This window comes from Myxine glutinosa, chromosome 11 (genome assembly GCF_964187855.1).
Source record: "Myxine glutinosa chromosome 11, kmMyxGlut1.1, whole genome shotgun sequence".
In the NCBI taxonomy this organism is placed as follows: domain Eukaryota; kingdom Metazoa; phylum Chordata; class Myxini; order Myxiniformes; family Myxinidae; genus Myxine; species Myxine glutinosa.
The window spans coordinates 107387026-107411834 of record NC_136271.1 but is presented as its reverse complement, the minus strand read 5'-3'; the positions used below and the strand labels follow the sequence as shown (position 1 = coordinate 107411834).

General features: G+C 44.6%; 1 protein-coding gene across 2 annotated transcripts in view; it reads right to left on the bottom strand.

Moving 5' to 3' along the window:
* Positions 1 to 568: 568 nt before the first annotated feature.
* The window catches only part of YY1 (YY1 transcription factor), an 84689-nt gene continuing 60448 nt past the window's right edge, over positions 569 to 24809 (bottom strand). For both annotated transcript variants that reach the window (XM_068131321.2, XM_068131322.2), the window contains 3 exons: positions 7582 to 7642; positions 2649 to 2807; positions 569 to 2391 (listed from right to left, as the gene is read on the bottom strand). In XM_068131321.2, the coding sequence (XP_067987422.1) occupies positions 2209 to 2391; positions 2649 to 2807; positions 7582 to 7642 (403 nt within the window). In that variant the 3' untranslated portion in view covers positions 569 to 2208. The remainder of the gene's footprint in view (positions 2392 to 2648; positions 2808 to 7581; positions 7643 to 24809) is intronic.

Genomic DNA, 24809 nt, shown 5'->3' with positions numbered 1-24809 from the left:
TTCTACTCACTGTGACTTTGCCCCAATTATTGATCAGTTCTACCATTAAGATGCATTTGTTTATTTCAAACTTTAAATGGTCTTAACGCCTTTTTCAACTTGCACTGTCTTAGCAAATAAAACATGCAATCTGTGTAAGTAGGTCTTAGGTTTTATTACTTTCTTGATTGTATCTATGAGATACATTTATTTTGCCAAGGGTCTACTATAACCTATTACATCTGTAAATTTCATCGGAGCAACTGAAGACTTTTAGAATCTTCAATTGCAAATGGGAAATCCACAGATATTTTCCAAATGTCAAAAAAAAAAAAAAATGTTTTTGACTTTTTCTTATTTATTTCAACATATTTTAGTGACGTGGGTATTTTAAAATGTTTTCACAAGGACCCATTCCTAAAATAATGAATGTGTGAAAACCTACACCCTGAATAATTCTGAGTAAAATATTCCAATAAATTCAAATGTTTCATTACTTTGATGGCAGACAGACAGAACATTCTCTTGAGCAAAACAGGTAACATCTCCCTTTAGGTGTCAACGACAAAATATTTGACAGAGTGACATCAGCAGTCAATCTTTTTATTAAAGAGACAGCAGAGGCAGGATTTGTGACACGCTATCCTGACCCAAATTCAGGAAAAGGCGGCCATTATTTAGGGGAGGAAAGTTGGTATGCTGTGGTCAGTGTGTGTACGGACAGCAGTGAAGTTGAGTTCACCAAAACTGGAGACACACATACACACTGGTGCGCGTGCGCGCGCACGCACACACACACACACACACACACACACACACACACACACACACACACACACACACACACACACACACACACGGATGGTCGGACACACACACACGGATGGTCGGACACACACACACACACACCCTCATACACACACACGCACGAATGGACACACACACACACACACACACACACACACACACACACACACACACACACACACACACACACACACACACACACAGCCTCAACCTACCCTGTACAAAAAAAATAAACAAATTAACTGGTGGCCAAACCCTGGCTAAAAAGAACTCAACGCAAAAAGTAATCTTAAAGGACCAAGTCCAAACTAATTTGCTTAAAAGTTTCTTCCAAAATTTACAATTTCATAACAGATTTATTTCTGCATATGGTAAATCTGCAATGCGCAGAGTAAACTGTGCACTTAAGTTATGTTATTTACAAACAATGATCCGGTTAGCAATATCTTCACAAATATAAGAGCAAGGGATGTAGATGGGGTATACAATGTGGATTGGGTGAGGTATAAACCCCTCCGTAGCATGTAGGATACTCTACAAGCCCTGCCAGTTCACTAGAGCAACCTCAATGCTTTACAAATGCACAATTTTCCTGAAAGGCCTATATCAACACCTCCAGCAGGTAGCGCTGCTCCAAATGAGCTAAACTGCACCACTTGGGAAAATTTCTTAAAACCCCACTAAAGCGTTTCACCAAAACACTCAAAATCCCACCTGAGCAAAGATAAGTTCATTGAACATGACCCACACTGATGGATCGAGCATTATTGTACATCAGCTTACTGCAATCATTCCTCACAGGAAGTTGGTAATGCCACAATAAGACAACCTAGATTTTTTTCAAAGCAACTCCCTGCACCCCTCTCACTGCTGAACACATCAACTGCTTACTGCTTACACATCCAGATTGGCTTCCCTGTGCATGCCAAGCAGTACCGCATTCCTCCCTGATAACAAAAAAATATGCAGATCATATTCAGCTTCCTTCCTTATCCTTTGCATTTCCATAATCTTTGGGTGGTGCCCTACACTTTGAAATGGGGGTACATATACCTCAAAAATCGCTTTCTTTCCCCTATCGCTCCAACCCCAATCCCGAAGGAAAGAAAATTAGGCACAATCGAGTGGAAACGAAGTTAAACACAAGAGTTCATTACAACACCATCAGCCAGACCGTAGTGCCATCAATGTGGCTGATGTTGAGAGGCACAGCATAGTTTGGAGCAGGGAGGAGGAAGAACAGTAGGCGCTGAACTGAGTGGAGGGACAGGCCCCACCACGAGGGAATTGAGAGGGAGAAAAGGGAGAGAGGAAAAGGAAGTGAGGGTGAAGCTCGGTGCCAGTGCAAAGGGTGCGACACAACGACACGGAGGCCACGGTTGTGTCACGGATAGGAGAAAAGCAGCAAGCAGTGCAAGGTCCTTATTGGTGGGCCTTGGCTCGAGCATGAGTGAGAATGTGCGACTTCAGGTTGGTGGACTGAGCAAACTTTTTGCTGCAGCTGTCAAAGGGACAAACATAGGGCCTGTCTCCCGTATGGATTCGCACGTGTGTGCGCAGGTTGAAGTCCAAAGAGAAGCGCTTGCCACAGCCCTCAAACGTACACTGCACACGTGAGCACAAAGATGAGGCAGGTCAATGAGCAGAATTGTGCACAAACGACTGCCAGGATGAGACAATTCTGGCTTTTGTTTCACTCAAATTATTTTGAAGAGGGAGAAAAATTACCTGGTACATCAAGTGACTGTTCAAAAATAAATAAACAAAACTCAAATTTGCTAAACATGCTCGACCAACGCACACTTTGTTTAAATTAACAATAATGCAAGAACTACAAATTAGATGGCAAGTGTGTTAAATACTTGGAAAGGTTTCTCTCCCGTGTGCACAAGCTGGTGCCGCTTCAGCTTGGAGCTCTCCACAAAGGCCTTTCCACACTCGGCGCATACGTGTACACGTGGCCCGTGCGTGTGCAGGTGTTTTCGCATTGCCGAGTTGTCACGGAACATTTTGTTGCAACCCTGCAAAAGCAATACACATTTAAGTTGACAAACAAGCGCTCTTAACCCTCTTTGTTTTCTCCAATGCAAGGGAGTATTTTCAGTCCAAACCTGTGCTGTACCATGTTCGGGTTAGCGTTGGGGAAGGCCGTTCCCAAGGTAGGAGGGATCATTTACTAATTTACCTGTCCGAGTCAAATTTACCAGTGGTTTTTAATTTAATTTTTAAAATAAAGACGTGCAAGGTTTTAAACATGTGGCAGCGGTGCTATTGCCTCATCTCCACGAGACAGTTTGGAACCTAATGAGGGAACTTCATCGTGTCGGGCCCAAGCTCCACATCCCCACATCGCCACATCCATCATCTCGTCAGAAGCACGAGGCAGGTGCTTTTATGCCATCGATACTAACTTCACATCCTTTATAGAAAGGTGAAGAACAGCAATTCCACCTAGCGCCTCCATAAGGCTATCATGGCAAATCCTTGATCACAAGATTTGTTTTCATACGCTGTATAGCGTTCACATACTCTGTATAGCGTTCACATACACTGTATAGCGTTCACATACACTGTATAGCGTTCAACCCCATCAATATATTCTAGTGCCACAATTCACACAGATAAATCACATTTGGATTTATTTACCAACGGCGTAGAGGACTTGTTTCAAATGCAGACATTAGAAAACGTATTCCACAACCATAAACATATTGCATACGACACAACAGGCATTTTAGGGCCATTTTCCCTGCTAGCGCGGGGGTTAGCCTTGCAGGCCCTATGACAATGTTCTCCATTTTGCCCTATTTTCTGCATCTCCCATTGTTAACCCCATGCACGCATTTCTTCTTCCACCACCTTGAGCCGGGTCTTTCTCGGTATTCCCCATCCTCTACTTCCTTCCACATTCATTTCCATCACTCTTCTCAACCAGTCACTTTCATCCTTCCTCAACACATGACCAAACCATCTCGACCTGTTTCTCTTCACAGCATCCATCACAGGCTCTATTCCCATCATCTTTCGCAATTCAACATTTGTCTTCCTCTCTCTCAACGATACTCCGCACATCCACCGAACCATTCGCATTTCCACCTTTCCAGCCTTCGTTGCTGCTCTACGTTCATTACCCATGTCTCGCTCCCATAAATCATAACACTTCTCACACATGCAGCATACACCTTTCCCTTCAGCTTCAACAACACTCCCTTCCTTGTCAGCACGCCACTCGGTTCCCGAAACTTCTTCCATGCACATCTCACTCCAGCAACAGTTGCCGAGTCTAATCCACCTTCTCCATTCAGCATGTCCCCGAGGTAGCAAAAAGTTTCCACACCTTCCAGCTTCATGCCGTCTCCAAGATCCAACTCAACATTTCCTCCATCTGCAGCTCCCTCTGTGCACACCTTACACTTAAATGTAGCTGCCACACTGGTTAATGACCCTCGAAAAACCACTACATTTTTGATGAACCCACTCAGCGCACATTGTACATTGAATGGAGTTCATTCCGACACCCTTCCTGCACATAGCACACGGCCACTTCCCAGTTCTTTCCACCTCACCACATGCTTTACCACTTGCCATCACCTTCGTCTTTCCAATATTCACCTTCAGACCTTTTGTCTCCAAACATTCCTTCCACTTGTTCATTTTCTCCTTCAGTCCATCCATACTCTCCGCAATCAACACCAGATCATCTGCATACAACAACTCCCACAGTAAACGTTCCTTTGCATTCCGAGCCAGGACCTGCATCACAGCTACAAATAGTAGTGGACTCAGTACCGACCCCTGATGCACTCCGACCTTCACCTCAAACTCACCACTGTTCCTGTCCTTTGTCCTTACAGGTGTGCACGCTCTCTCGCACATTGCCATCACTACTCTGATCAACCATTCCTCCACTCCCAACTTCCACAATGCCCATGTCACTACTTCACGTGGAACCCTATCGAATGCTTTCTCCAGATCAACAAACCCAAGAAACAACTTCTTCTTCTTCTCCATGTACTTCTCCTGCAACTGCCTTACAATAAAAAGCGCGTCTGTCGTTCCTCTTCCTGGCGTAAACCCAAACTGCATTTCGTCGATCTTCACTTTCTTCCTTATCCTCCTCTCCAACACCCTTTCCAATATCTTCATTCCATGCTCCAATAACTTTATCGCTCGATACGAGCCACAGCTCAGAGGGTCACCTTTCCCCTTGCACAGAGGGATGAGGGTACTCACTTCCCAATCCACTGGAATGGGGCCTTCTTTCACCACCAGTTTACAGATCTATGTCACTCTCTTCACACCGCAACTTCCCGCTGCCTTCAACACATCTCCCACAACTCCCGGCGGCCCTCCTGCTTTTCTCCTCTTCATTACTTTTATCACTTCCTCAACTTCCTTCTCAGTTATCTTCTCTGCCGGTCCGAAAACTGGGTTACTCTTTATGTTGCCATCCCATTCATTCTCTGTATTCAACAGCATTTCCATATCTCTCTTCCATCTTCCTTTAATTCCATCTGGGTCCACAACGATTTGTCCCACTTCATCCTTCAAGCAACTCACCCCCATCACATCGCACCTCTCTTTCGCTATCTGCTTTGCAATCCTGAATACCGCTCTCTTACCCTCTTCAGAATCCAAGCGTTCATCGAACATTTTCCTACATGCCTGCTGCGCCTTTGCTACCTCTTTCTTTGCAGCCTTCTTGGCTGCCTTATAACTTTCATGCTCTGCCTTTTCTGCCCCTGCACCTTTCGCCTTCTGCCACTCCTTGAACTTCTTCCTCTTCTCGTCAATCCTCTTTCCAACTTCATCATCCCACCACCATGTTTCCGAGTGCTTCTGTGGTCCTTTAGTCCATCTCCATACCTCACCAACGGCTCCCAACAGACTATCTTTCATTGACATCCAACCACTTTCAAGCTCAACCACATCATCCTCTCTTTTAATGCCTCCCTGACTTGTATATGTATATAATGCCTTTTAAAGCCTGGTGTTGGCTTAGCGGTTAGGGTGCCGGCTTGGGATCCTAAGATCCTGGGTTCGAATCCCGGTCGATCGCTGAATTAACACCAGAGGTGTTGACTCAGCCTGTCATCCTTCCGAGGTCGGCAAATTGAGTACCAGCTTGCTGGGATGAATGATCACGGTGTGTACCCCGATTTAGAATAGGTACACCGTATCCCTGCGCATCGTAAGAGCGTGACCAAGGGTTGGCGTCAGGAAGGGCATCCGGCCATAAAAACATTGCCTCAAACAGGGAACCATGATTGTCATGGGGCCCGCAAGGCTAACCCCCGCTCTAGCGGGGAAAATGGCCTTAAAACGATCATTCATTCATATTCATTCATTCATTCATTCATATTCTCACTGTCACCTCTTTCAACCTCCACACCCTCATTCTCGGTTGGTTCTTCACCCGCCGAGCTCTCTTCGCACCTTTCACCATTATGTCGCAGACAACCAAGTGGTGCTGTGAAACAGCCTCCTCCCCTGGAATCACCTTTGTGTTCCGGAGGTGCCCCCTATCTCGCCTACGCACCATCAGGTCGTCAACGGTTGTCATCGACCCACCTGACGTGTATGTAACAAGCTTATTATCCTCTTTCTGGAACTGAGTATTGCAAATCAACAAACCAGCTCCATCAGCAAACTCCAAAATCCTTTCACCTTCTCCATTCCTCACACCATATCCGTAACCCCCATGAACTCCCTCAAAACCATCTATATACTACTTCCCAAATGTCCATTTCGGTCTCCTCCTACCACAACAACTTCCTCATCTTTCACGTTTTCCTTCAGCTTCTCTATTTCACACCAGAACTTGTCCTTCTCTTCATCGCTCCGACCGACCTGCGGAGCATATCCCAAGATGACGTTCACCAAGAGCTTTCCAATCATAATTTTCACCATCATCAACCTTTCACTCACTCCAGTCACACTCACCACACTGTCTACAAACTCCTCAGAAAACAGGACACCAACACCATTCAGGCCTTCTGGGCACCCTTGCCACACAAACTTGTATTTCTGTCCCTGGCTACCCTTCACCATTCTCACACCACTTTCCTTCCATCTCGTCTCCTGCACACAACACATGTCCACTCTTCTTCTGACCAATACTTCCACCACTTCTCCTGATCTCCCTGTCAATGACCCTACATTCCATGTCCCCAACCTCAGAAACCGATCTCCACGTCGGGCATCAGATGTTTCGTCGTCATAAATGGAGTGATTTCCACCCTTGCTTCGATCGGGTTCCCCACCTTGAGTTTTGACGAGAGGGAGTGGGGTCCCCCACGGGGTACTTCGGGGTGTACCCTGCCCATATGTCGTTGTAATTGTCATGGTTCTCTTTTTGAGGCAATGTTTTTATGGCCGGATGCCCTTCCTGACGCCAACCCCTTTAGTCGCCTCTTACAACACGCAGGGATACGGTGTACCTACTACCTATTCTAAACCGGGGTACACACCGTGGGGATTGTGGAGATATACACGAGATACGCGATGGATTCACGATATACGCAAACTCGGCGAGATAGATTGTAATCTCCACAGTATTTTACTTTGGGGGAACAGGGAGGTGTGGAGTGAGAGGGAGAAAGCTCTCCAAAATAAACAGAACAAGCTCGGGATACATTTACATAACTAAGTGTCTTCGTCCATGAAATGCACTGACAAATATTTTCATTAAAAAACATTTTCCAGAATGATACAGAAAGACATTACATAAATAATTAACCACAAAATAGACATTTGTACCATTCATCTGATCATGACATAATCCCAATCACATACTTTATGTGGGCAAGCGATAGTGCGGGGAGAATCTTCCTCCTTGGGTTTTCGTGGCTTCATCCTAAGGCAATAGAGAATATATCAAAAACAAATTTCTACAAGGATAAATAAACTTAACGGTGGACATTTTCCACAACAACCTCAAGAAAAAGGTTATTTTACATGCAGGCTGGTCTACCCAACTCATTTACCCCCACACCCATCATATATGTATCTAAAGTGCCCTCCGTAAGTATTAGAACAGTGAAGTCAAGTTTGTTATTATTGCTATTTACTGTAATCAAGAAAATTGGATTTTAAATTAAAAGATGAATATGAGGCAAGAGTACAGAAGATCAACTTTTATTTCTTGGTATTTCTATACATATATGTTTTACCATTGTAGAATAATAGCACTTTTTATGTTCAGTCCCCCCATTTAAGGTAAGCATAAATATTGGAACCGATGACCGACAAGTGTTTCTTGTTGCTCAGGTGTTTCTTATTGCATTGATCGTTCACATATAAAACTGGGAACAATGAATGGGGCCAAGTACAGGCAAATCCTTGAGGAGAACCTGCTTCAGAGTGCAAAAGCCCTTAGACTGTGGGAAGATTTAAGTTCCACCAGGACATTGACCCCCAAGCATACAACCAAAGTAACACTGGAATGGCTTCAGAACAAGAACGTGAAAGTCCTTGAATCCCATTGAGAATCTGTGGAAAGACTTGATGATTGCTGTTCACCGACACTCACCATCCAACTTGACAGATCAAGCAGCAAATCTGCAAGAAATAATGGGAGAAACGCCCCAAATCCAGATGTGAAAAGTTGATACAAGCCAAGAAGACTCGAAGGTGGAATCGCTGCCAAAGGTGCTTCTACAAAGTATTGACTCAGGGGACTGAAAACTTGTACAAATTAGATCATATAAAGGGGTTCATATAAAGGGGCACCCAACATCTGGCAAATAAAATACATTTACTTCTTCATGCAGGTTTATGAATCAAATTGGCACCCCTTTATATTAACTTTTCTAGAGCATTACTTGGTTCCTCCTAAGAACACAAGGGTAGTACAGAATGCACACGAGCTTTATTGAATGCCCCTTATTTTGTATGGTTTGGCATTTTCTACAAGCTGTGGAATGTCCCTTCTTTTCTATACTTTGCCACATGGCACATACCCTTATATAAAGGCACCATTTCTATACCCCTGGCATTTTACCCAAGAATGTCCCTTCTTTTCTATCGTTTGCCACATGGCACATCCCACATAAAGGGGCCTTGTGGGGCCTTTTCTATGCCCCTGGCATTTTTCACAAGATACATTTTAATTATGAACAAAATGCATTTGTTCATCGTACAATAATTTATTCAAGACAATATAAAACACTTGAAAAAGTAAGAGGAAAAAATATTCAACATAGATGGGATTTGAACCCACAATCCCCAGTATGGGAGTCTGATGCTTTATCCATAAGGCCATTGGGCCAGCATGCCAGATTTGTGTAATAATATTTTTAAGAGTTATAAAGTGTGTATATATTTTTATATATTTATTTATGTATATATTGTTATGAATTTGGGTAGAGGAATATCTCCAGTCAGATAGATCTGTATAGGTAGGTATTGGACTGTCACGATCGGGAATCTACCCTGTAATAAGTTCTATGTGTAGTCCGGTTTGTCAGGATAAGCTGTATTGATGTCCCCGCTACGAGGGAGCAGGGCGTGCTAAATAGTCCAGGGATTATGGCTAAGATTCCTTTGTTCGTCGTCCCCCCTGTCGCCAAACCTTTGTCCCTTATGCAACGCACTCCTATAAACACTAAGATAGGCCCTTTAGTGCACACAGTAATTAAATTCCCTTCCCTTACAAAGACTGTGGAAGACAAACAGGCAGAAAGCCAGGACGGGGCGCCACCGATAGGGCCGCAGCCAAGCCGCACCACCGGCTGGCCTGGCAGCTGGCCTCGTGGCAGGAGGACTGTTGACTGGGTAGGGAGAGGGACGAGCAATACCACCAGCGGGAGTGACTCGGCCAATGGGGGGGCGCGCGAGACCGACGTCACAGTCCAGGCCATAAAAGGGCACGCTGCACGACATTTCAGCAGCTCCCCTTGCTAGCAGCTCTGGGTTCTTCGCTGGTCTCTTGCGCTGCACGTCTCTCTTGCTCTCTCTCCCTTTTTGCCGTTCTTCTTCGCTGGTCTCTTGACGCTACACGACATCTGTAGGTCTCTGCGCTTCTCTGCTTCGTGCTGACGGTTCGCTCGTGGTGCTTCTGAAGCTTGGAGTGGCGCACGGACCTCGTGGGTGGTCGACGAGGAGCCTGGAGTGGGGCGTTGGCTCGGGCCTAGCGAAGCGGACGAAGGGTTTCTCCGCGCCGGAGTTTGGAGCCGCGTTGAACGGACACTGCACTACGGACAGATAAGATGCACCACATCACCATTACACGACGATTTCCTTTATTTATTCATTCCTGTGTGCGTATTCGAAGTGAGGTGTGTGGGATCCCAATATAGGACCATTATTTGATTACCATCGCGTTCCTTGTTATCGGGTTCCGTTGAATAAATCTCTATTTTTGTACATTAAATCTTGTGTTTGTTAGAGTTCATTAATTCCCTGCAGGATCGGAGCTGCCGTCGGTTCGCTCAAGGTAAGCGCTTTTGCCGCATCTTCCTCTTCCCTTCTTCTTCCCGCGTTTTATAGCCGAATCCGAGTTGGTCGTCGCCTCCGTTAAATCCGTTTGGTCCATCCCTGGTATTAACCAGAGGAATTCGCACGACAATATATTTATGATGATGACGTTGAGTCTCCTCGGGCAATGACGGCATTGCCTTTCTATGGCTGGTACACATGGGTAAGTGTGTAGTATAGACGGGGGTCGCCACTCCTCTCCGCCTCTTTGCTGGTGGCTGAGGAATATATATTTATATATATATATTATTTTAAAGCAAAAACGATAGCACTTAGGTGGAATTTGTTTCGAAAGCTACGATTAACTCGACCTATTGTCCGATGTATATTCCAAGTTTTAGCTAGCTTCAATGTAGTCATTGAGATATAAGCGCCAACACATTTTGGGCGGACGGACGGACAGACACCAACGTGATTGAGGGTTTTCTAAACATAACTCAAGAATGCATAAACGGAGGTTGCTGAAATTGGGAGCATATTACCTCAACATACAAAGCATTTACTTCTGAAATTTGCAGCCGATTTCGTCTAGTAGAAGCCGAGAAACGTATTTTCAGTCCCCATGTTAAAGCTGCATACAGAGAAATGATCACATGATCCCTCATATAAAGGGAGGGGTGCTTTGTGCTTCCCTTTGATAATGACAAATTTGACTTTACTGTTCCAATACTTATGGAGGGCACTGTATATATTATATACATACATGTACAGTACTGGGTAATAGTTTGTGTTATTCCAATGACATTCATACTTTGGGGTAAATTTCAAATTATCAGTGATAAGTCACATGTGTTTACTGTTATAAATTAACAGCATTTGTGAATTGCTTAAGTAATTAACAAGAATGAAACAATAACGAATGAAATAAACAGCTTAAGTAATTAACATGAAGAGTGTCATTTTATAGTATCAGTCAATACATTGCGATATGACTCGGCCCGACTCGGCTATAAGTCGCTCTAACCGCTAACCCGGTTACCGTCGATGCCTCACCTGCATGCTTACACGCATACGCTACCCCTTTCTTGCTCATACATCCAGCCGTTTCCCTGCTCTTGGTCATTGCACCTTCTCTTACACACCCAGGTACACTCATTCCACTCACAGACTTGGTCCCTGGTGTTGGGCTGGCGGCTAGGGTGCCGGCTTAGGATCCTAGGATCCTGGGTTCGAATCCCGGTCAATCGCTGAATTAACGCCAGGGGGGTTGACTCAGCCTGTCATCCTTCCGAGGTCGGCAAATTGAGTACCAGTTCACTGGTAATTCCCTGCTTGTCGTTAAAGGCGGCAAAAAGGGTTGGCGTCAGGAAGGGCATCCGGCCGTAAAACATTGCTTCAAAAAGGGGACCGAAAAACAACAACAACCACAGTTCCCGAAAAAGGCCAACCCCCGCTTGCGGGGAAAACTGGCCTCTAAAGGTGGTTTAGTCAATACATTGCGAGTCCACCCTTTGCCTTCTTGAGTACAATAACTCCTTTACCCATGGTTCCTGAATATGACTGAATCACTCTCACATGAATATGGTGTCAAATATCCTGTGGTATATTCCACAGTTCTGTAAGGTTATTTGGGTTCCTCTTGTTCTTCTCTATTTCCAGGTAATCCCATATGGTCTCGATGGGACTTGTGTTTTCCAAATACTGTGGACTATGGGGTGCCCATTCAAACACTTGGAACACACCAGCTGTAATCTTGTTCTCCAACTTGCAACTGCATGGTGCTGCAGTATCTGCTTGTACTTCTCTTTTGTTAGCGTCACATTGATTTTAACAAGTTTTCCGACACCAAAAGCTGAGATAAAACCCATGAATCAGAGCCTCCCCAGTTCTTAACACTAGGCTGAAAACATTGTGTCATAACTTTCCCCAGATATTTGGTGTGCGAACGAGTCTTTTAGATCCAAAAGGTTAAAACTTTGAGATTCACCATACCAGAGTAACCAATTCCAATTGCTTCGTCACCCAATCTTGATGTTACCTGGCAAATTTCAGCCAAGTCACCTTGTTCTGGAGTCTCAGCAGTGGTTTATTTGCTGCAACACTGCCATGGAGATCTGCTGCAATCAGCCTTCCACACACAGTGCTGGACGAGATGTTGATATTCAGGCCTACTCTCATTTCATTTGTCAGCTGCTGACGTGAATTTCTTCTACTGTGTAAGCTAAGCAACTCTTTTGCAAAGTGTACCTCACACCATTGTGGGAGATTTTCAGCTTTTCTCCTGTTTTCTTCATAGTTGGCCTTTTCACAGAATTTGTATCTTCACACACTGTTCTGTTGAAAGTTGCTTCCTTGGCAAAATTCTGAACCCACTCATAGACATTCAAGCAAGGGCACAAAGCGAATTCGACATATTAACGAATTTGTAACTTTTATTGAGGTTTCTCTTGTAATTTGCTTTAATTGAACTGGTGTTTATTCAATAACACTGGATGACAACAAATTTGCTACTGAGGTAAAAGTATGTCTTAGACTAACTTGAGTATGCTGATTTAAAATCTGCAATCAGAATTAATCCAACGCGTAAGGATTTTTAGTTACAGAAAAAATTGGATATCCAATGTCACGTATTTTGAGTGTTCTTTTTAATACTGTGTATCCTTCAATATCATAATATTTCAGATCGATATGAATAGACGAATGTGTCTAAACAGTGCAGACTGCTTTTGCTACGTATGTGGCAAGCACACGCCTTGTACCCAATGGAAAAACATACCAATCATCTCAAGGTCACACAGAAGCGCTACTTCAGTTGCTTGGTGGGCAACCAAGACAAGAAATCGGCACCACACATATGTTGCACTGTTTGTACCTCTGGACTGACACAATGGTGTTTGGGATTTATTGTCCAATCCAGTTTTTCAGTCAAAGCTTAACCCACTGGCACTAGCTGCATGGGAAGCTTTCAAACTGGTAGTCCACAGTGTCCTGGGGAAGCACAGAGCAGCTCACTTTACCGAGTTGGTGCAAGATATGATACAGGCCTTGAAGAAATGGGTTGCCGTATGGTGCTGAAGTTGAATTTTCTTCATTCACACTTGGACTTCTTCCCAGCCAACCTTGGTGCTGTGAGCAATGAGCATGGTGAGAGCTTCCACCAATATATCAGCACAATGGAGACGTGCTACTTGGGGCGGTTCATCGCAGACATGATGGGGACTACCCGTCACAAGCGTCACAAACCACTTCTAATTCCAAGCGTAAAAGCAAGTGCATAAAGCATTTCTAAACAGTTAATATATACAATATATTTATGTTGTTAAATGTACGACAGTTTATGATTAACAGATACTGTACATTATACGATGTGTTCATATTATGCAATTGCGCAACGTGCTTGATTTTTTTTAAAGCAATGCCTGAAAAATGATATTTTTCTGTTGCTAAAAAAAATCTGGACGTGCCGAGTCAATTTTGACTTCAGATTTGGAATCAGCATGCTCAAATTAATAAAGGACACCGACATTTACCTCAGTAGCAGACTGAAAGTTATTTTTTCTTGTCCACTGTGCTTTATTGCCATTTACTGCACAAAAATCCATAAAGTGTTTCCTGCATATTGCTACAGCCACGGGTCATCCCAGTGTCCTAGTACAAATTACTGGTGGGCCGCATCAACAACGGCCGACTGAGTCGAAGACCCCAAGCCGGATCATGTCCTCTACCACGACACCACGCTGATAGGACCTCCAAGTCAGCTGATGCAACCTCCAGTCAGTTGATGCATTGCACCGATTCGGTGCTGCACACCTGGTCTCTAATTAACGGCCAAGCACACACAGCCTGTGAGGCGCCCAGCAAGGTCTCATTATATGGCGTTGGTTGCCGTTTCCAATCAGCCCTTAAACGGACTTGCCTAATTGCAAAGACAATCACAACAGCTCCAATTCCCCCAACCTTCCCGCCCACCACCCACCCCCCACCCGCCGACCATGTATATTTAATACAAATGATGGTACATAGAGAATGGGAATACAAGAAGCAATACAATTATGTCTCTCTCAATGAAACCCCTTAACCCTTTGAGTACGGGGGTTGTTTTTTTTGATAAAAATACCCCCGGTACGGGATTAATTTCGCATTTTGGTACGGGAATGCAACCACGTATTGACGATCTATTTATAGGCATAGTCGATGACGTGTAGTAACGTCTCATCCGTACACAAAACTTTTTCGTGGGTTGCGGCACTGAACGTCATCCGTACTCAAAGGGTTAACCCTAACCAGCACACGCCCATGAAACAATGAACGATCGGAAGGTCCTTAAATAATATCCTATGTCTTATCAAGCCCAATCATTCCATAAGAGATAAACCAGAGAGGAGGACAAAACAATAAATACTCGAGCTGTGCTACGACACACAGCTCGGAGCCGATGCAAGTGGCAGCCCAGACACGTTCCTGCAGCAGCTGCGGTCCGCACGTGAAGAGGTGGAGAGACATGGCTGGCAGGGAGGGGGCGTGGTTCTTGTGCGGCAGCCCTGCTGATTGACGGAGCTTTCAGCTTGGTGGCTCCAGGGTATCTCCCCTCTTCCACCTGGCGTACCCTCTTTTATAACCTCATGCCCCCACCTTATGCAAGGAATTGCCGCGCCCCTCCCCGCTCACTGATCATTTGGCCGAAGCTTAGTCTAAAAGAGCTATGTAATGATAAACACGAGAAGTCTTTTACACAACACTACCCACAACTTTCTTCTTCAGACATTCCCAAGTCAGTGCTCAGAAGGGGGAGCAGCATGGGACCCGACTACACTTACTAAACAGTACGACTCCCCACCACAGGCTAAAAACACACAAGCAAAAATGTAAAATAGAAGTCTTAATCCCTATTTTAATGAGTCACTCCACTAATCCGACACAATCAACCATTAATACACATACTTACAAGTTCTAAATCCAGATGAAATTCAACAAAAACGTGTGGTTGAGGTGAGGGCACCAGGAGGGCCTCTTTTTCTTGTTCCTTGGAGTCTATGAAGTTTATTGTTCTGATCCCCCCTACCCGGAAGCATCTCCCATCCCCCAACATTATCAGTGCCCTGGGTTCAAGCACTGCAAGTGTCCTCCGTGACCACAGGGCGTTCCAGCACTCAGTGCTCCCCCTTTAGACCAATTGGCCTCTCCAAAACTGGAATTTGTATGGCCTTCAAACAGGATCTTCTTGGCCAAAGTGCCCCAAACAACAAGCAAATGACCCTCATGTCCCAAGAACAACAAAACTTGGCCCATTTATAGCCATGACACAGCTGGGTCTTCAGGGCTTGATGGCCCACAAACAAAGGCACAGTAGGTGGCAAGGCCGGTGTGGCATGGCTGGACAGGCAAGTGACGTCCGGCTGATGTTCGATCAGGCAGATGTTGTGAACCGGCAGATGTTGTGAGCCAGCAAATGTTATTGTTATGGCCGGAGCGTGTGGCTTCAGCCGTAACCTATACTACACCGACCTGCCCTGCTATTCCCTTTATTCTATACTAGTTCCTGCCCCTCTAAGCTAATCGATCCCACCCGGGCCTGCAAATCTCATCTGGGCTAATCTATCTCCCAGGAGAAGATAAAGGCAAGTGCTGTGACACAAAGTGGAGGTGTCGTAGCCATACCTGGTTCGCTGGTGGAATAGCCCGATGAGGGGAAGGTCAGAGGGGGGAGGGAGGGGAAGAGGAGGGGGGAGCATGCCTACCCCTACACTAACACTTTGGGACTCAATGGGTCCTCACACAAGCCAATTACCCTACACCGGTTATCTCCAGCAGCCACAGGCATTAGAAATGTTGCAAAGGGAAGCATCTCAAACTGACCCAGCACTTTCAAAAACATGACCATCAAAAACATCAAACTGACCCCCACCCCCTCCCCCCCAGACACACACTGTCCACCATAAACACCCTTCTGATGAGACTTCTAAAATCCAGAATCACTGTTCACCCCCACTTTTCTTCCTTTTTCTTGTCTTGCCTGTGGAACCAACTTCACATTCTTTTCAATCTCGCTCTTCCCTCCATGTCTTCAAAAAAGCAGTTCACCATCATCTCAGAACAACCGCCAGTCAAAACCAATTATATTTTTCGACACAAAAAACTCTCATCATGCTGTAACATTCCCAATGTCCATATGGTCATGTGAATGAAAGGGTCCTAAGTTTTGAATAGTTAGGGAATCTATCATTCACTTGGCTTGCATCAAGAGTACTCATCAGTAAGGGAAAGTGCTTATCAGTTATACATAATGCCAGACAGGAAATCAGCCCGTATACCTTGACAAATCTCGTGCCTTCAATATGGTCTGGAACCCCACCCTGCTCTCCAAACTCTCCTCTTAAGGTATCCATGGAAATCTCCATGCATGCCTCGCGGACTTCCACTCCTGTCTTAATCAACGTGTGGCCCCGAATGGAATTATCTCATCTCCCCTTCCTGTTCAGGCTGGAGTTCCTCAAAGCAGTGTTCTGGGCCCTGTGCTTTTTCTCATCTCCATTAATGATTTATCCGACTCTCTGGAAAATCCTCTCTATCTTTTTGCTGATGACCCCAGCTTCTCTGCCACTCCATATCTCATCCCTCAGATCGACAGGTAGCAGCCTCTTCACTCTCTGCAGACCTGGATAAAAATCACAAACTGGTCAAACAAGTGGAACATGTCTTTCAATCCTGACAAATCTCACACTCTCACTTTGTCTCTCCGAAAAGAGCGTCTGGAAAACCCTCCCATATACTTTCTCAACAATCCTCTCGAAGAAGTTCTGTCACATAAGCTTTTGGGTCTCACTATCTGCCATGATCTTTCCTCGGAAAACCACATTTCCAATCTGGCCTCCAAAGCCCGTCGCCGACTGGGCATCTTCCGTCGTGCAATGTCCTTTCTGGGAACTTCTGAACTCCTCGCCACATACAAAGCTTTCATCCGCAGCTCAATGGAATACTGCTCTCCCCTCTGGGCTGGTGCTCCTGCCTCACACCAAGCTCGGCTCCACACTGTTGAAACCAAAGCTCTCGGAATCATTGGTATCTCCCGCGATGAAGCCAATTATGAGGGCCTTTCATTCTCTCGACGCAGGCAGGTTGGCGGTCTTCCTGTCTTCTACCGAGACTCCTCTCCGGCCGAGCTCTCCCAGGTTTGTCTGTGCTCTGTCCCCCAAATATTCCTTCAGGACACACAAGATCTGCCAGGAACCCTTTTCTGGTGAAACTGCCAAAATCAAGACACCTGTTCACCTTCACTCTTTCATTCTTCTTATTTCCCGCCTGTGGAACAAACTCCCACAATCTTACTATAATTCACCAAATGTCTGTCCTTTCCCAAGTACCGCAAAAATGGCTGAACCGATCGCAACACAATTTTTTTGGGGGGGGGGGGGGGGGGGAATCTTGGGACCATTTGGAGTAAAATAAGCTATATTGTTTTTCCAATTTTTTCAAACACGCTGGAATAATATTTACCGATATGAACAGTGATGTGGCTTTTATTGAAATTCTACAAATACCGTTTAGATTATGATGACTTGCGTGTCATATGATGAAACAGATGTTTATATAAATCGTTTAAAATAAAAAAAAGCCTTCAATTTCTGATATTTTGCCTTTTCATTTGGGCCTCCCAATTGAAGCACCACCTGTGAGGTGGGTACCGTTGCTCCTCTCTTAAATTTCATTCTTCCCCGCTGGTCTTCAAGACAGATAAATACCACCATATCAAGTCATCCCCCATACAAAATCATAGAATTTTCTACACCTGTTAAACCATGCCCACCCCTCCCAAACATGTTGCTTAGGGTCGTGGCCAAAAATATTGGCATCCTTGCACTTTTTTCAAATAACTCACAATTTTTTCTAAAATAAGTTGCATTTGACAAAATTATTTGGTCTCCACAATTCTTTATTTCACTGTTAATATTACAGAACCTTTGTTTTTGATTCAGAACTTAATATATCCCTTTAAATCATAAAATAAAAAGAAATGGCATTGACAAAATTATTGACACCTGACTTAATATTTGGTAGCACAGCCTTTGGACAAAATAATGCAGTCAAGCGCTTCCTATAACCATGAATGAGCTTCCTACACCTCTCTACTAGCAGTTTGGCCCACTCTTCTTGTGCAAACTGCTCCAGTTCTCCCAGATTTGAAGGGTGCCTTCTCCCAACTCCTGTTTTCAGATCACCCCACAGGTGTTCAATGGGATTTAGATCTGGACTCATTGCTGACCACTTCAGAACAGTCCAGCGTTTTGTCTTGAACTATTCCTGGGTGCTTTTTGAAGTGTTTGGGGTCATTGTCCTGCTTCAAGACCCATGACCTTCGACGGAGACCCAGCTTTCTGACATTGGGTTGAACATTGCGCTCCAAATGCCTTGGAAATCTCCTGATTTCATGCACACATTCAAGGCACCCAGTGCCAGAGGCAGCACAGTAACCTCAAAACATCACTGAACTTCCTCCATGTTTGACTGTAGGGAAGGTCTTCTTTTCTTTGAAGGCTTCATTTTTGTTTTCTGCAAACATAGAGATGATGTGATTTTCCAAAAAGCTCTAATTTGGTCTCATTTGTCCACAGGACATTCTCCCAGAAGGATTTTGGCTTGTTCACATGTGACTTAGCAAACTCCAGTTGGGCTTTATTATATGTCTCTGTCTCTGTCTCTCTCTCTCTCAGCAGTGGGGTCCTCCTGGGAATCCTACCATGGAACCCCCTTTCATTGAGTTGGTGACGGATGGTGCGAGTTGAAGTTGTAGTACCTTGTGTCTGAGGTGCTTTCTCCACCATTGAAACAATCCTTTGCTGCAATCTTCGATCAAGTTTTCTCTTGCGTCCACGTCCAGGGAGGTTGGCTACAGTGCCATCGGCCTTAAACTTCCTGATAACATCGTGTACGGTGGACAAAAGAAGATCAACGTCTCTGGAGATGGACTTCTAGCCTTGAGATTGTCCATGCTTGGCTACAATCTTATGTCTGACCTCCTCAGACAATTATCTGGTTTTCTTCCTTTTCTCCATGCTCATTGCGGTACACACAGTGACAGAAACAGCATAACAATTCCTTTTCTCTATTCAAACTGGTTGAATGAGTGATTTTTATATTGCAGGCACCTGTAACTCACCATGGGTGAGTTCAATTCCAAAGTAAAGGAGAATCACCTGCTTGAAATCTAATTATTTCTAACAACTTCTAAAAGGTGCCAATAATATTGTCAGGGCCATTTTCGGATTTTTGTGTGCAATAAGCTAGGATTTCGTAATTTATTGAGCTTTTTTTGTTTTGTTTCACTGCAAACCAAAGAAATACATATGTGGATACCAAAAGTTTTGTTAATGTCAACAATTTTCTGGAAGAAATTGTGCATTATTGGAAAAAAGTGCAAGGGTGCCAATATTTTTCGCCATGACTGAATGTATCCATGAATGTATCAACATGATATGTATCGACATATCCATAAGCTAAGATTAAGTAATTTTTTCAGCTTTTTTGTTTTGTTTCACTGCAAACCAAAGAAAGACATGTGGATACCAAAATATTTTTAAATTTCAACAATTGTCTGGAAGAAATGGTGCATTATTTGAAAAAAGTGCAAGGGTGCCAATATTTTTCGCCACAACTGTATGTATCCATATTGTCCATCTGTACACCTCCTCATTACCTGCATCCTTTGCTTGCCCGTCTCCATCTATTTTCCCCCTCCACCTTGCTGTTGGCGTTTCCCCTTTCTCCTGCTGTTGCCTTTGTTATGCTGTGTCCTTATTTGTTCTGTGTCATTGTTCTTGTACGAGCCTAGACCATGTAATATGAAAAAAGTAAAGTGGAAATAACCCCCCCCCACTCCCCGCCATTCAAACAATGCCCCCACATTCACGGATTTGACACTTGCGGCATTTTCCAGGAAAGTATCCCCCACTAATATTGGGGTCTGACTGGGTATACTTCAATATATAAATGCTGTATATACTTCAGTCAAAGCCCATCATTGGTTCACAAATGAGCACAGTAACAGAATTTTTACTGAACAGGACCTCTGACCTTTTGACCCCAAAATCTAATCAGTTCATCTTTTCCTCATTATGCAGTGCCTTTACAACGTATTCACACCCCTAGACTTTTTCACATTTTGTTATGTTACAGCCTGAATTAAAAATGGATTACATTTTAAAATTTTATCACCGATCAATACAAAATACCCCATAATGACAAGGTGAAAACATGTTTTTAGAACTTTTTACAAGTTTATTGAAAATTAAATACAGAAATATCTAATTTACACAAGTTATCAACCCCCTGAAGATCAAGGTTTTGGATGGGTTAAGATAAGAGATGGTGGTGAACAGCTGTTTCAAAGACCTGGAGGGAGGAGTGGGATTGAAGAGAGTGAGGGAGTTTGTTCCAGAGGTGGGAGTAAAGAGGAATGAAAGAGTGAAGGTAAGAAGAAATATCTAATTTACACAAGTTATCAACCCCCTGAATCAATACTTCGTAGAAGCGCCTTTGGCAGCGATTATAGCTTCGAGGCTTCTTGGGTACGTCTGTATCAGCTTTGCACATCTGGATTTGGGGAGTTTCTCCCATTCTTCCTTGCAGATTTGCTCAAGCTCTGTCAAGTTGAATGGGTAGTGTCAGTGAACAGCAATCATCAAGTCTTTCCACAGATTCTCAAAGGGATTCAAGTCCAGGCTTTTGGCTGGGCCACTCAAGGACTTTCACGTTCTTGGACTGAAGCCATTCCAGTTTTGCTTTGGCTGTATGCTTGGGGTCATTGTCCTGGTGGAACGTAAATCTTTGCCGCAGTCTTAGGTCTTTTGCACTCTGAAGCGGGTTCTCCTCGAATAATTGCCTGTATTTGGCTCCATTCATTGTTCCCTCTATCCTTACGAGTCTCCCAGTCCCTACTGCTGAAATGCATCTCCATAGCATGATGCTGCCACCACCATGCTTCACGGAAGGGATGGTGCTAGATGGGTGATGAGCTGTGCTCAGTTTCCGCCAGACATAGCGCTTTGTATTCAGGCCAAAGAGTTCAATTTTCATCTCATCATATCACAGAATCTTTTGCCTCATGTTCTCAATTTTTCACGTGCCTGTTTGCAAACTCTCGGTGTGCTGTCGTGTGCCTTTTCCTCAGGTGCTGCTTCTGTTTGGCCACTCTGCCATATAGCCAAGATTTGTGAAGTGCTGCAGAGACTGTTGTCCGGACAAACCAAAAACATAATGCCTCTGTCGCAACTTCATAGGAGGCACAAAAAACACTTTGCTGTATCTATTCTTCTTCTTCTTTGGATAATCTTCAAAAGGCTCTTCCTGCCTATCATGAGGATGATCATTTTGTGTGCGCATACATGCAGATGGACGTTAGTCTGAAGAAATAACTTCTTTCAATTTGAAAAAAAATCAATTTCCCTGCTTTGTGATAAAATGAGATCTGCCAGGAAGGGACTTGTGCATAAATACAGATAAATTAAGACAGACTACAATGTTGGAATTGATACCAGCAATTTTGATGGCATTACTAAAAAATTACAAGCTGATTTAATTTTTTTTTTTTTTTTGCAGGGATCCCAGGGTCACATAAAATTAGAGAGGTCGTTGTGTTTCCCTTCAAGACCCTCAGTGGAATCATCGACAACTTTCTCAACAATCTTTTTGTCTAAACAAATATTTCTTCACAATCCTCTTGAAGAAGTTCAGCCTCTCAAACTTTTCGGCCTCACTATCAGCCATGATCTTTGTTAGGCAAACCAACCAGACTAAGTTGGGCTCCAAAGCCAGTCGCCGACGAAGCATTCTCTGTTGTGTAGCCTTTCCTCGATACATCTGGACTTTTATTCACCTGCATGGCTTTCATATGCAACTTGATGGGGTAGTGCCCGACTCATCTGCGCATGCGCAAGATTGGAGGTCTCGTCTCTTCAAAGCTGTTCCATGCGTGCTCGCTTTCGAAGTTAAGTAACTTTTCACAATTGTGTTTTGGTCGATACTGTATCTTTCTCTCGGTGTATGTACCTATTGGGGTGTCTTTAATAGTATTCTTGGTGTTGGTTTTTCATACCTGTGTACAGAATCGTCGGTATTTCTTATCGCGTATTCTGAGGCCTAAGTGTAGTACTATGCTACCGTGTCCGACCTTGGCTTGAGGCTTTGTTTTTTGTCTCAGCGGTTCTCCGATCGCGCTGCAATTACTTTCCGGTCTCTGTTTTTCACGGTCTTTTCATCCCATACTTCCTTGTTTTAAAATCGCAAAAAAAAAAAAACCAAAAAACATTTCCTTCTGTTCTTATTCGTTTATTCGTTCTTATTTGTTCGTTCATTCTTCGACCACGTTGTTTGTGATCACGTGAGCACGTTGTTAAAAAAATGTCTCATCTGACCCCTGAAGACCTGTATTCGGTCATATTCTCCAACACCTTTTTCTTCTTCTTCTATAAAAGGATGCTTTCGACTTGCTAACCAAATCTATTCATTCCAAAAAAAAATTCCATCTCTTATAGTGCATCTTTCATTCATTGCCTAAACTCTCCAGCACTCCATCCTCCCTCCAGCGTCCTCAAACGTATTTTTGACTCGAATGTCTCAAGAAAGTCATTTTGCAATAAATGTTCGTTTCCCATTAATCGTACATTTTTCAAAATCCCATCACCCCAAAATCCCATTTCCCATCACCCCTCCCCTCTAAATCTACCCCCTTGCCCCTCCCCTCCAAATCATCCCCATCACCCATCTCTTTCAAATCTTCCCCCTTGCCCCTCCCCACCAAATCTTCCCAATCACCCATTCCTTTCAAATCTCCCCCCACACCCCTCCCCTCCGATACTCTCCCTCGCTCCTCCCCTCCTAGACTCCCCTCTCACCCCTCCTCCTCAAAGCGTCCTCCCCACTTCTTCCCCCCTTCCAACTTTCACCTTCATCTCCCTCAACCTTCTGCCTCACTCTTCCCCCTCGTCAAATAACACCTCACTGCGCCTCTCCCAATCACCATCAAACCTTTTGTCTGCCCCATTCTTCCCTTTCTCCAAGCTATTCTGTAATCTCCGACACACCTTCAACAGCTCTCCCTACCTCTTCCTCCTCTTCCACATCTTACCCTACATCTTACCCTTACCCTACCGCCCCCCCCCCCCCTGTTCTGTATCCGATGCTCCCCCTTCCTCTTCCTTAACAGTATGGACCTCAAACATCCGGGGCCTTCGCTCAAACTTGTCTGATCTCTCCATACAGGTTGCTTCTGACAAACCAGACGTGATCTGCTTAACAGAAACTTTCCTCCTTCATGATGTCTCTGATTCCTTGGTATCTCTCCCAGGTTACTCCCTCCTCCAGTATGATAGACCTGAGCCTCGTCCTGGAGGTGGGGTTGCTATCTTTATAAAAAACTCTCTTCCTCACTCGCCCTGCACTGCCCTCTCTCCACCTCACCCCCAGGAATACCTTTGGCTACGGCTTCCCCTTTGCTCCCACCTTTTGTTCATATGTGTGTTGTACCGTCCACCAAACAGTGATGACTCCATCTACATCTCGCTGTCTGAGAATATGGACCACCTTCTATCTACCCATCCCAACTCTCTCTTCCTCATATGTGGTGATTTCAACTGTCACCATGCCAGTTGGCTGGGTGTGGGTACCTCTCTCACCAGCCATGGCTCTTCAGCAAAGGACTTCTGTGACTCACTGGGACTGACACAATCTGTCAATTTCCCGACCCGGATTTCAGTCAACGGAGCATCTTCTCTTCTGGACTTGGTTATGACTAACTTCCCTGAAAATGTCTGCTGCTCTTCTTCTGCTCCAATCGGCTCTTCTGATCATCTGCTTGTTAAAGTGGACATCTCTCTGACCATTCTCAGAGAGCCTCCTCAGCGTCGACGAGTCTGGCATTTCACTCAGGCCAACTGGCACGGTCTTCAAGCAGCCATCAATCATCTGGACTGGTCTCCCATCTCTACTGCCTCTGACATAAATTCTTCCTGGGAATTCTTCCAAAGCAAACTGCTCTCTCTCATGCACAGATTTATCCCATCTCGTCTTCTGTTGTCATACCCTTCCTCCCGTCCATGGTACACGGAATCTTGTGGTGAGGCTATTCCCCAGAAACAACTTGCTTTCGTCTCCTGGAAAGCAAATCCAACGGAAGGAAATCTCATTTCCTTTCACAAAGCCCGAAACAAGTGTGTGTCCACCCTCAGGAGAGCCAGGAAACAATATCTCTCCGTTCTCAGGACCGAACTCTCTTATCTGTCTCCCTCTTCCAAATCCTGGTGGCGTCTGGTCAAATCTGTTTCTGGTGTTTGTTCCCCCTCCATCCCCTCCCTCACCTCAAATGGCCACACGGCTGACTCCGCACGTGAAAAAGCTGAATGCCTCAACTCTGTGTTTGCCTCTAAATGTTGTGTCCCAAACCCATCCCTCTCTGTACCCACCGTACCCAGTCGTACCCAGCTGCTCCTGGACTCTGTGTCCTTTCCTCCTGACAAGGTGGAAAAGTTTCTGTCAACCCTCGACTCGGATTCTGCAACAGGACCTGACGGCATCAGCCCACGGGTCCTAAAATCCTGTTCTTCCGCTATTTCACT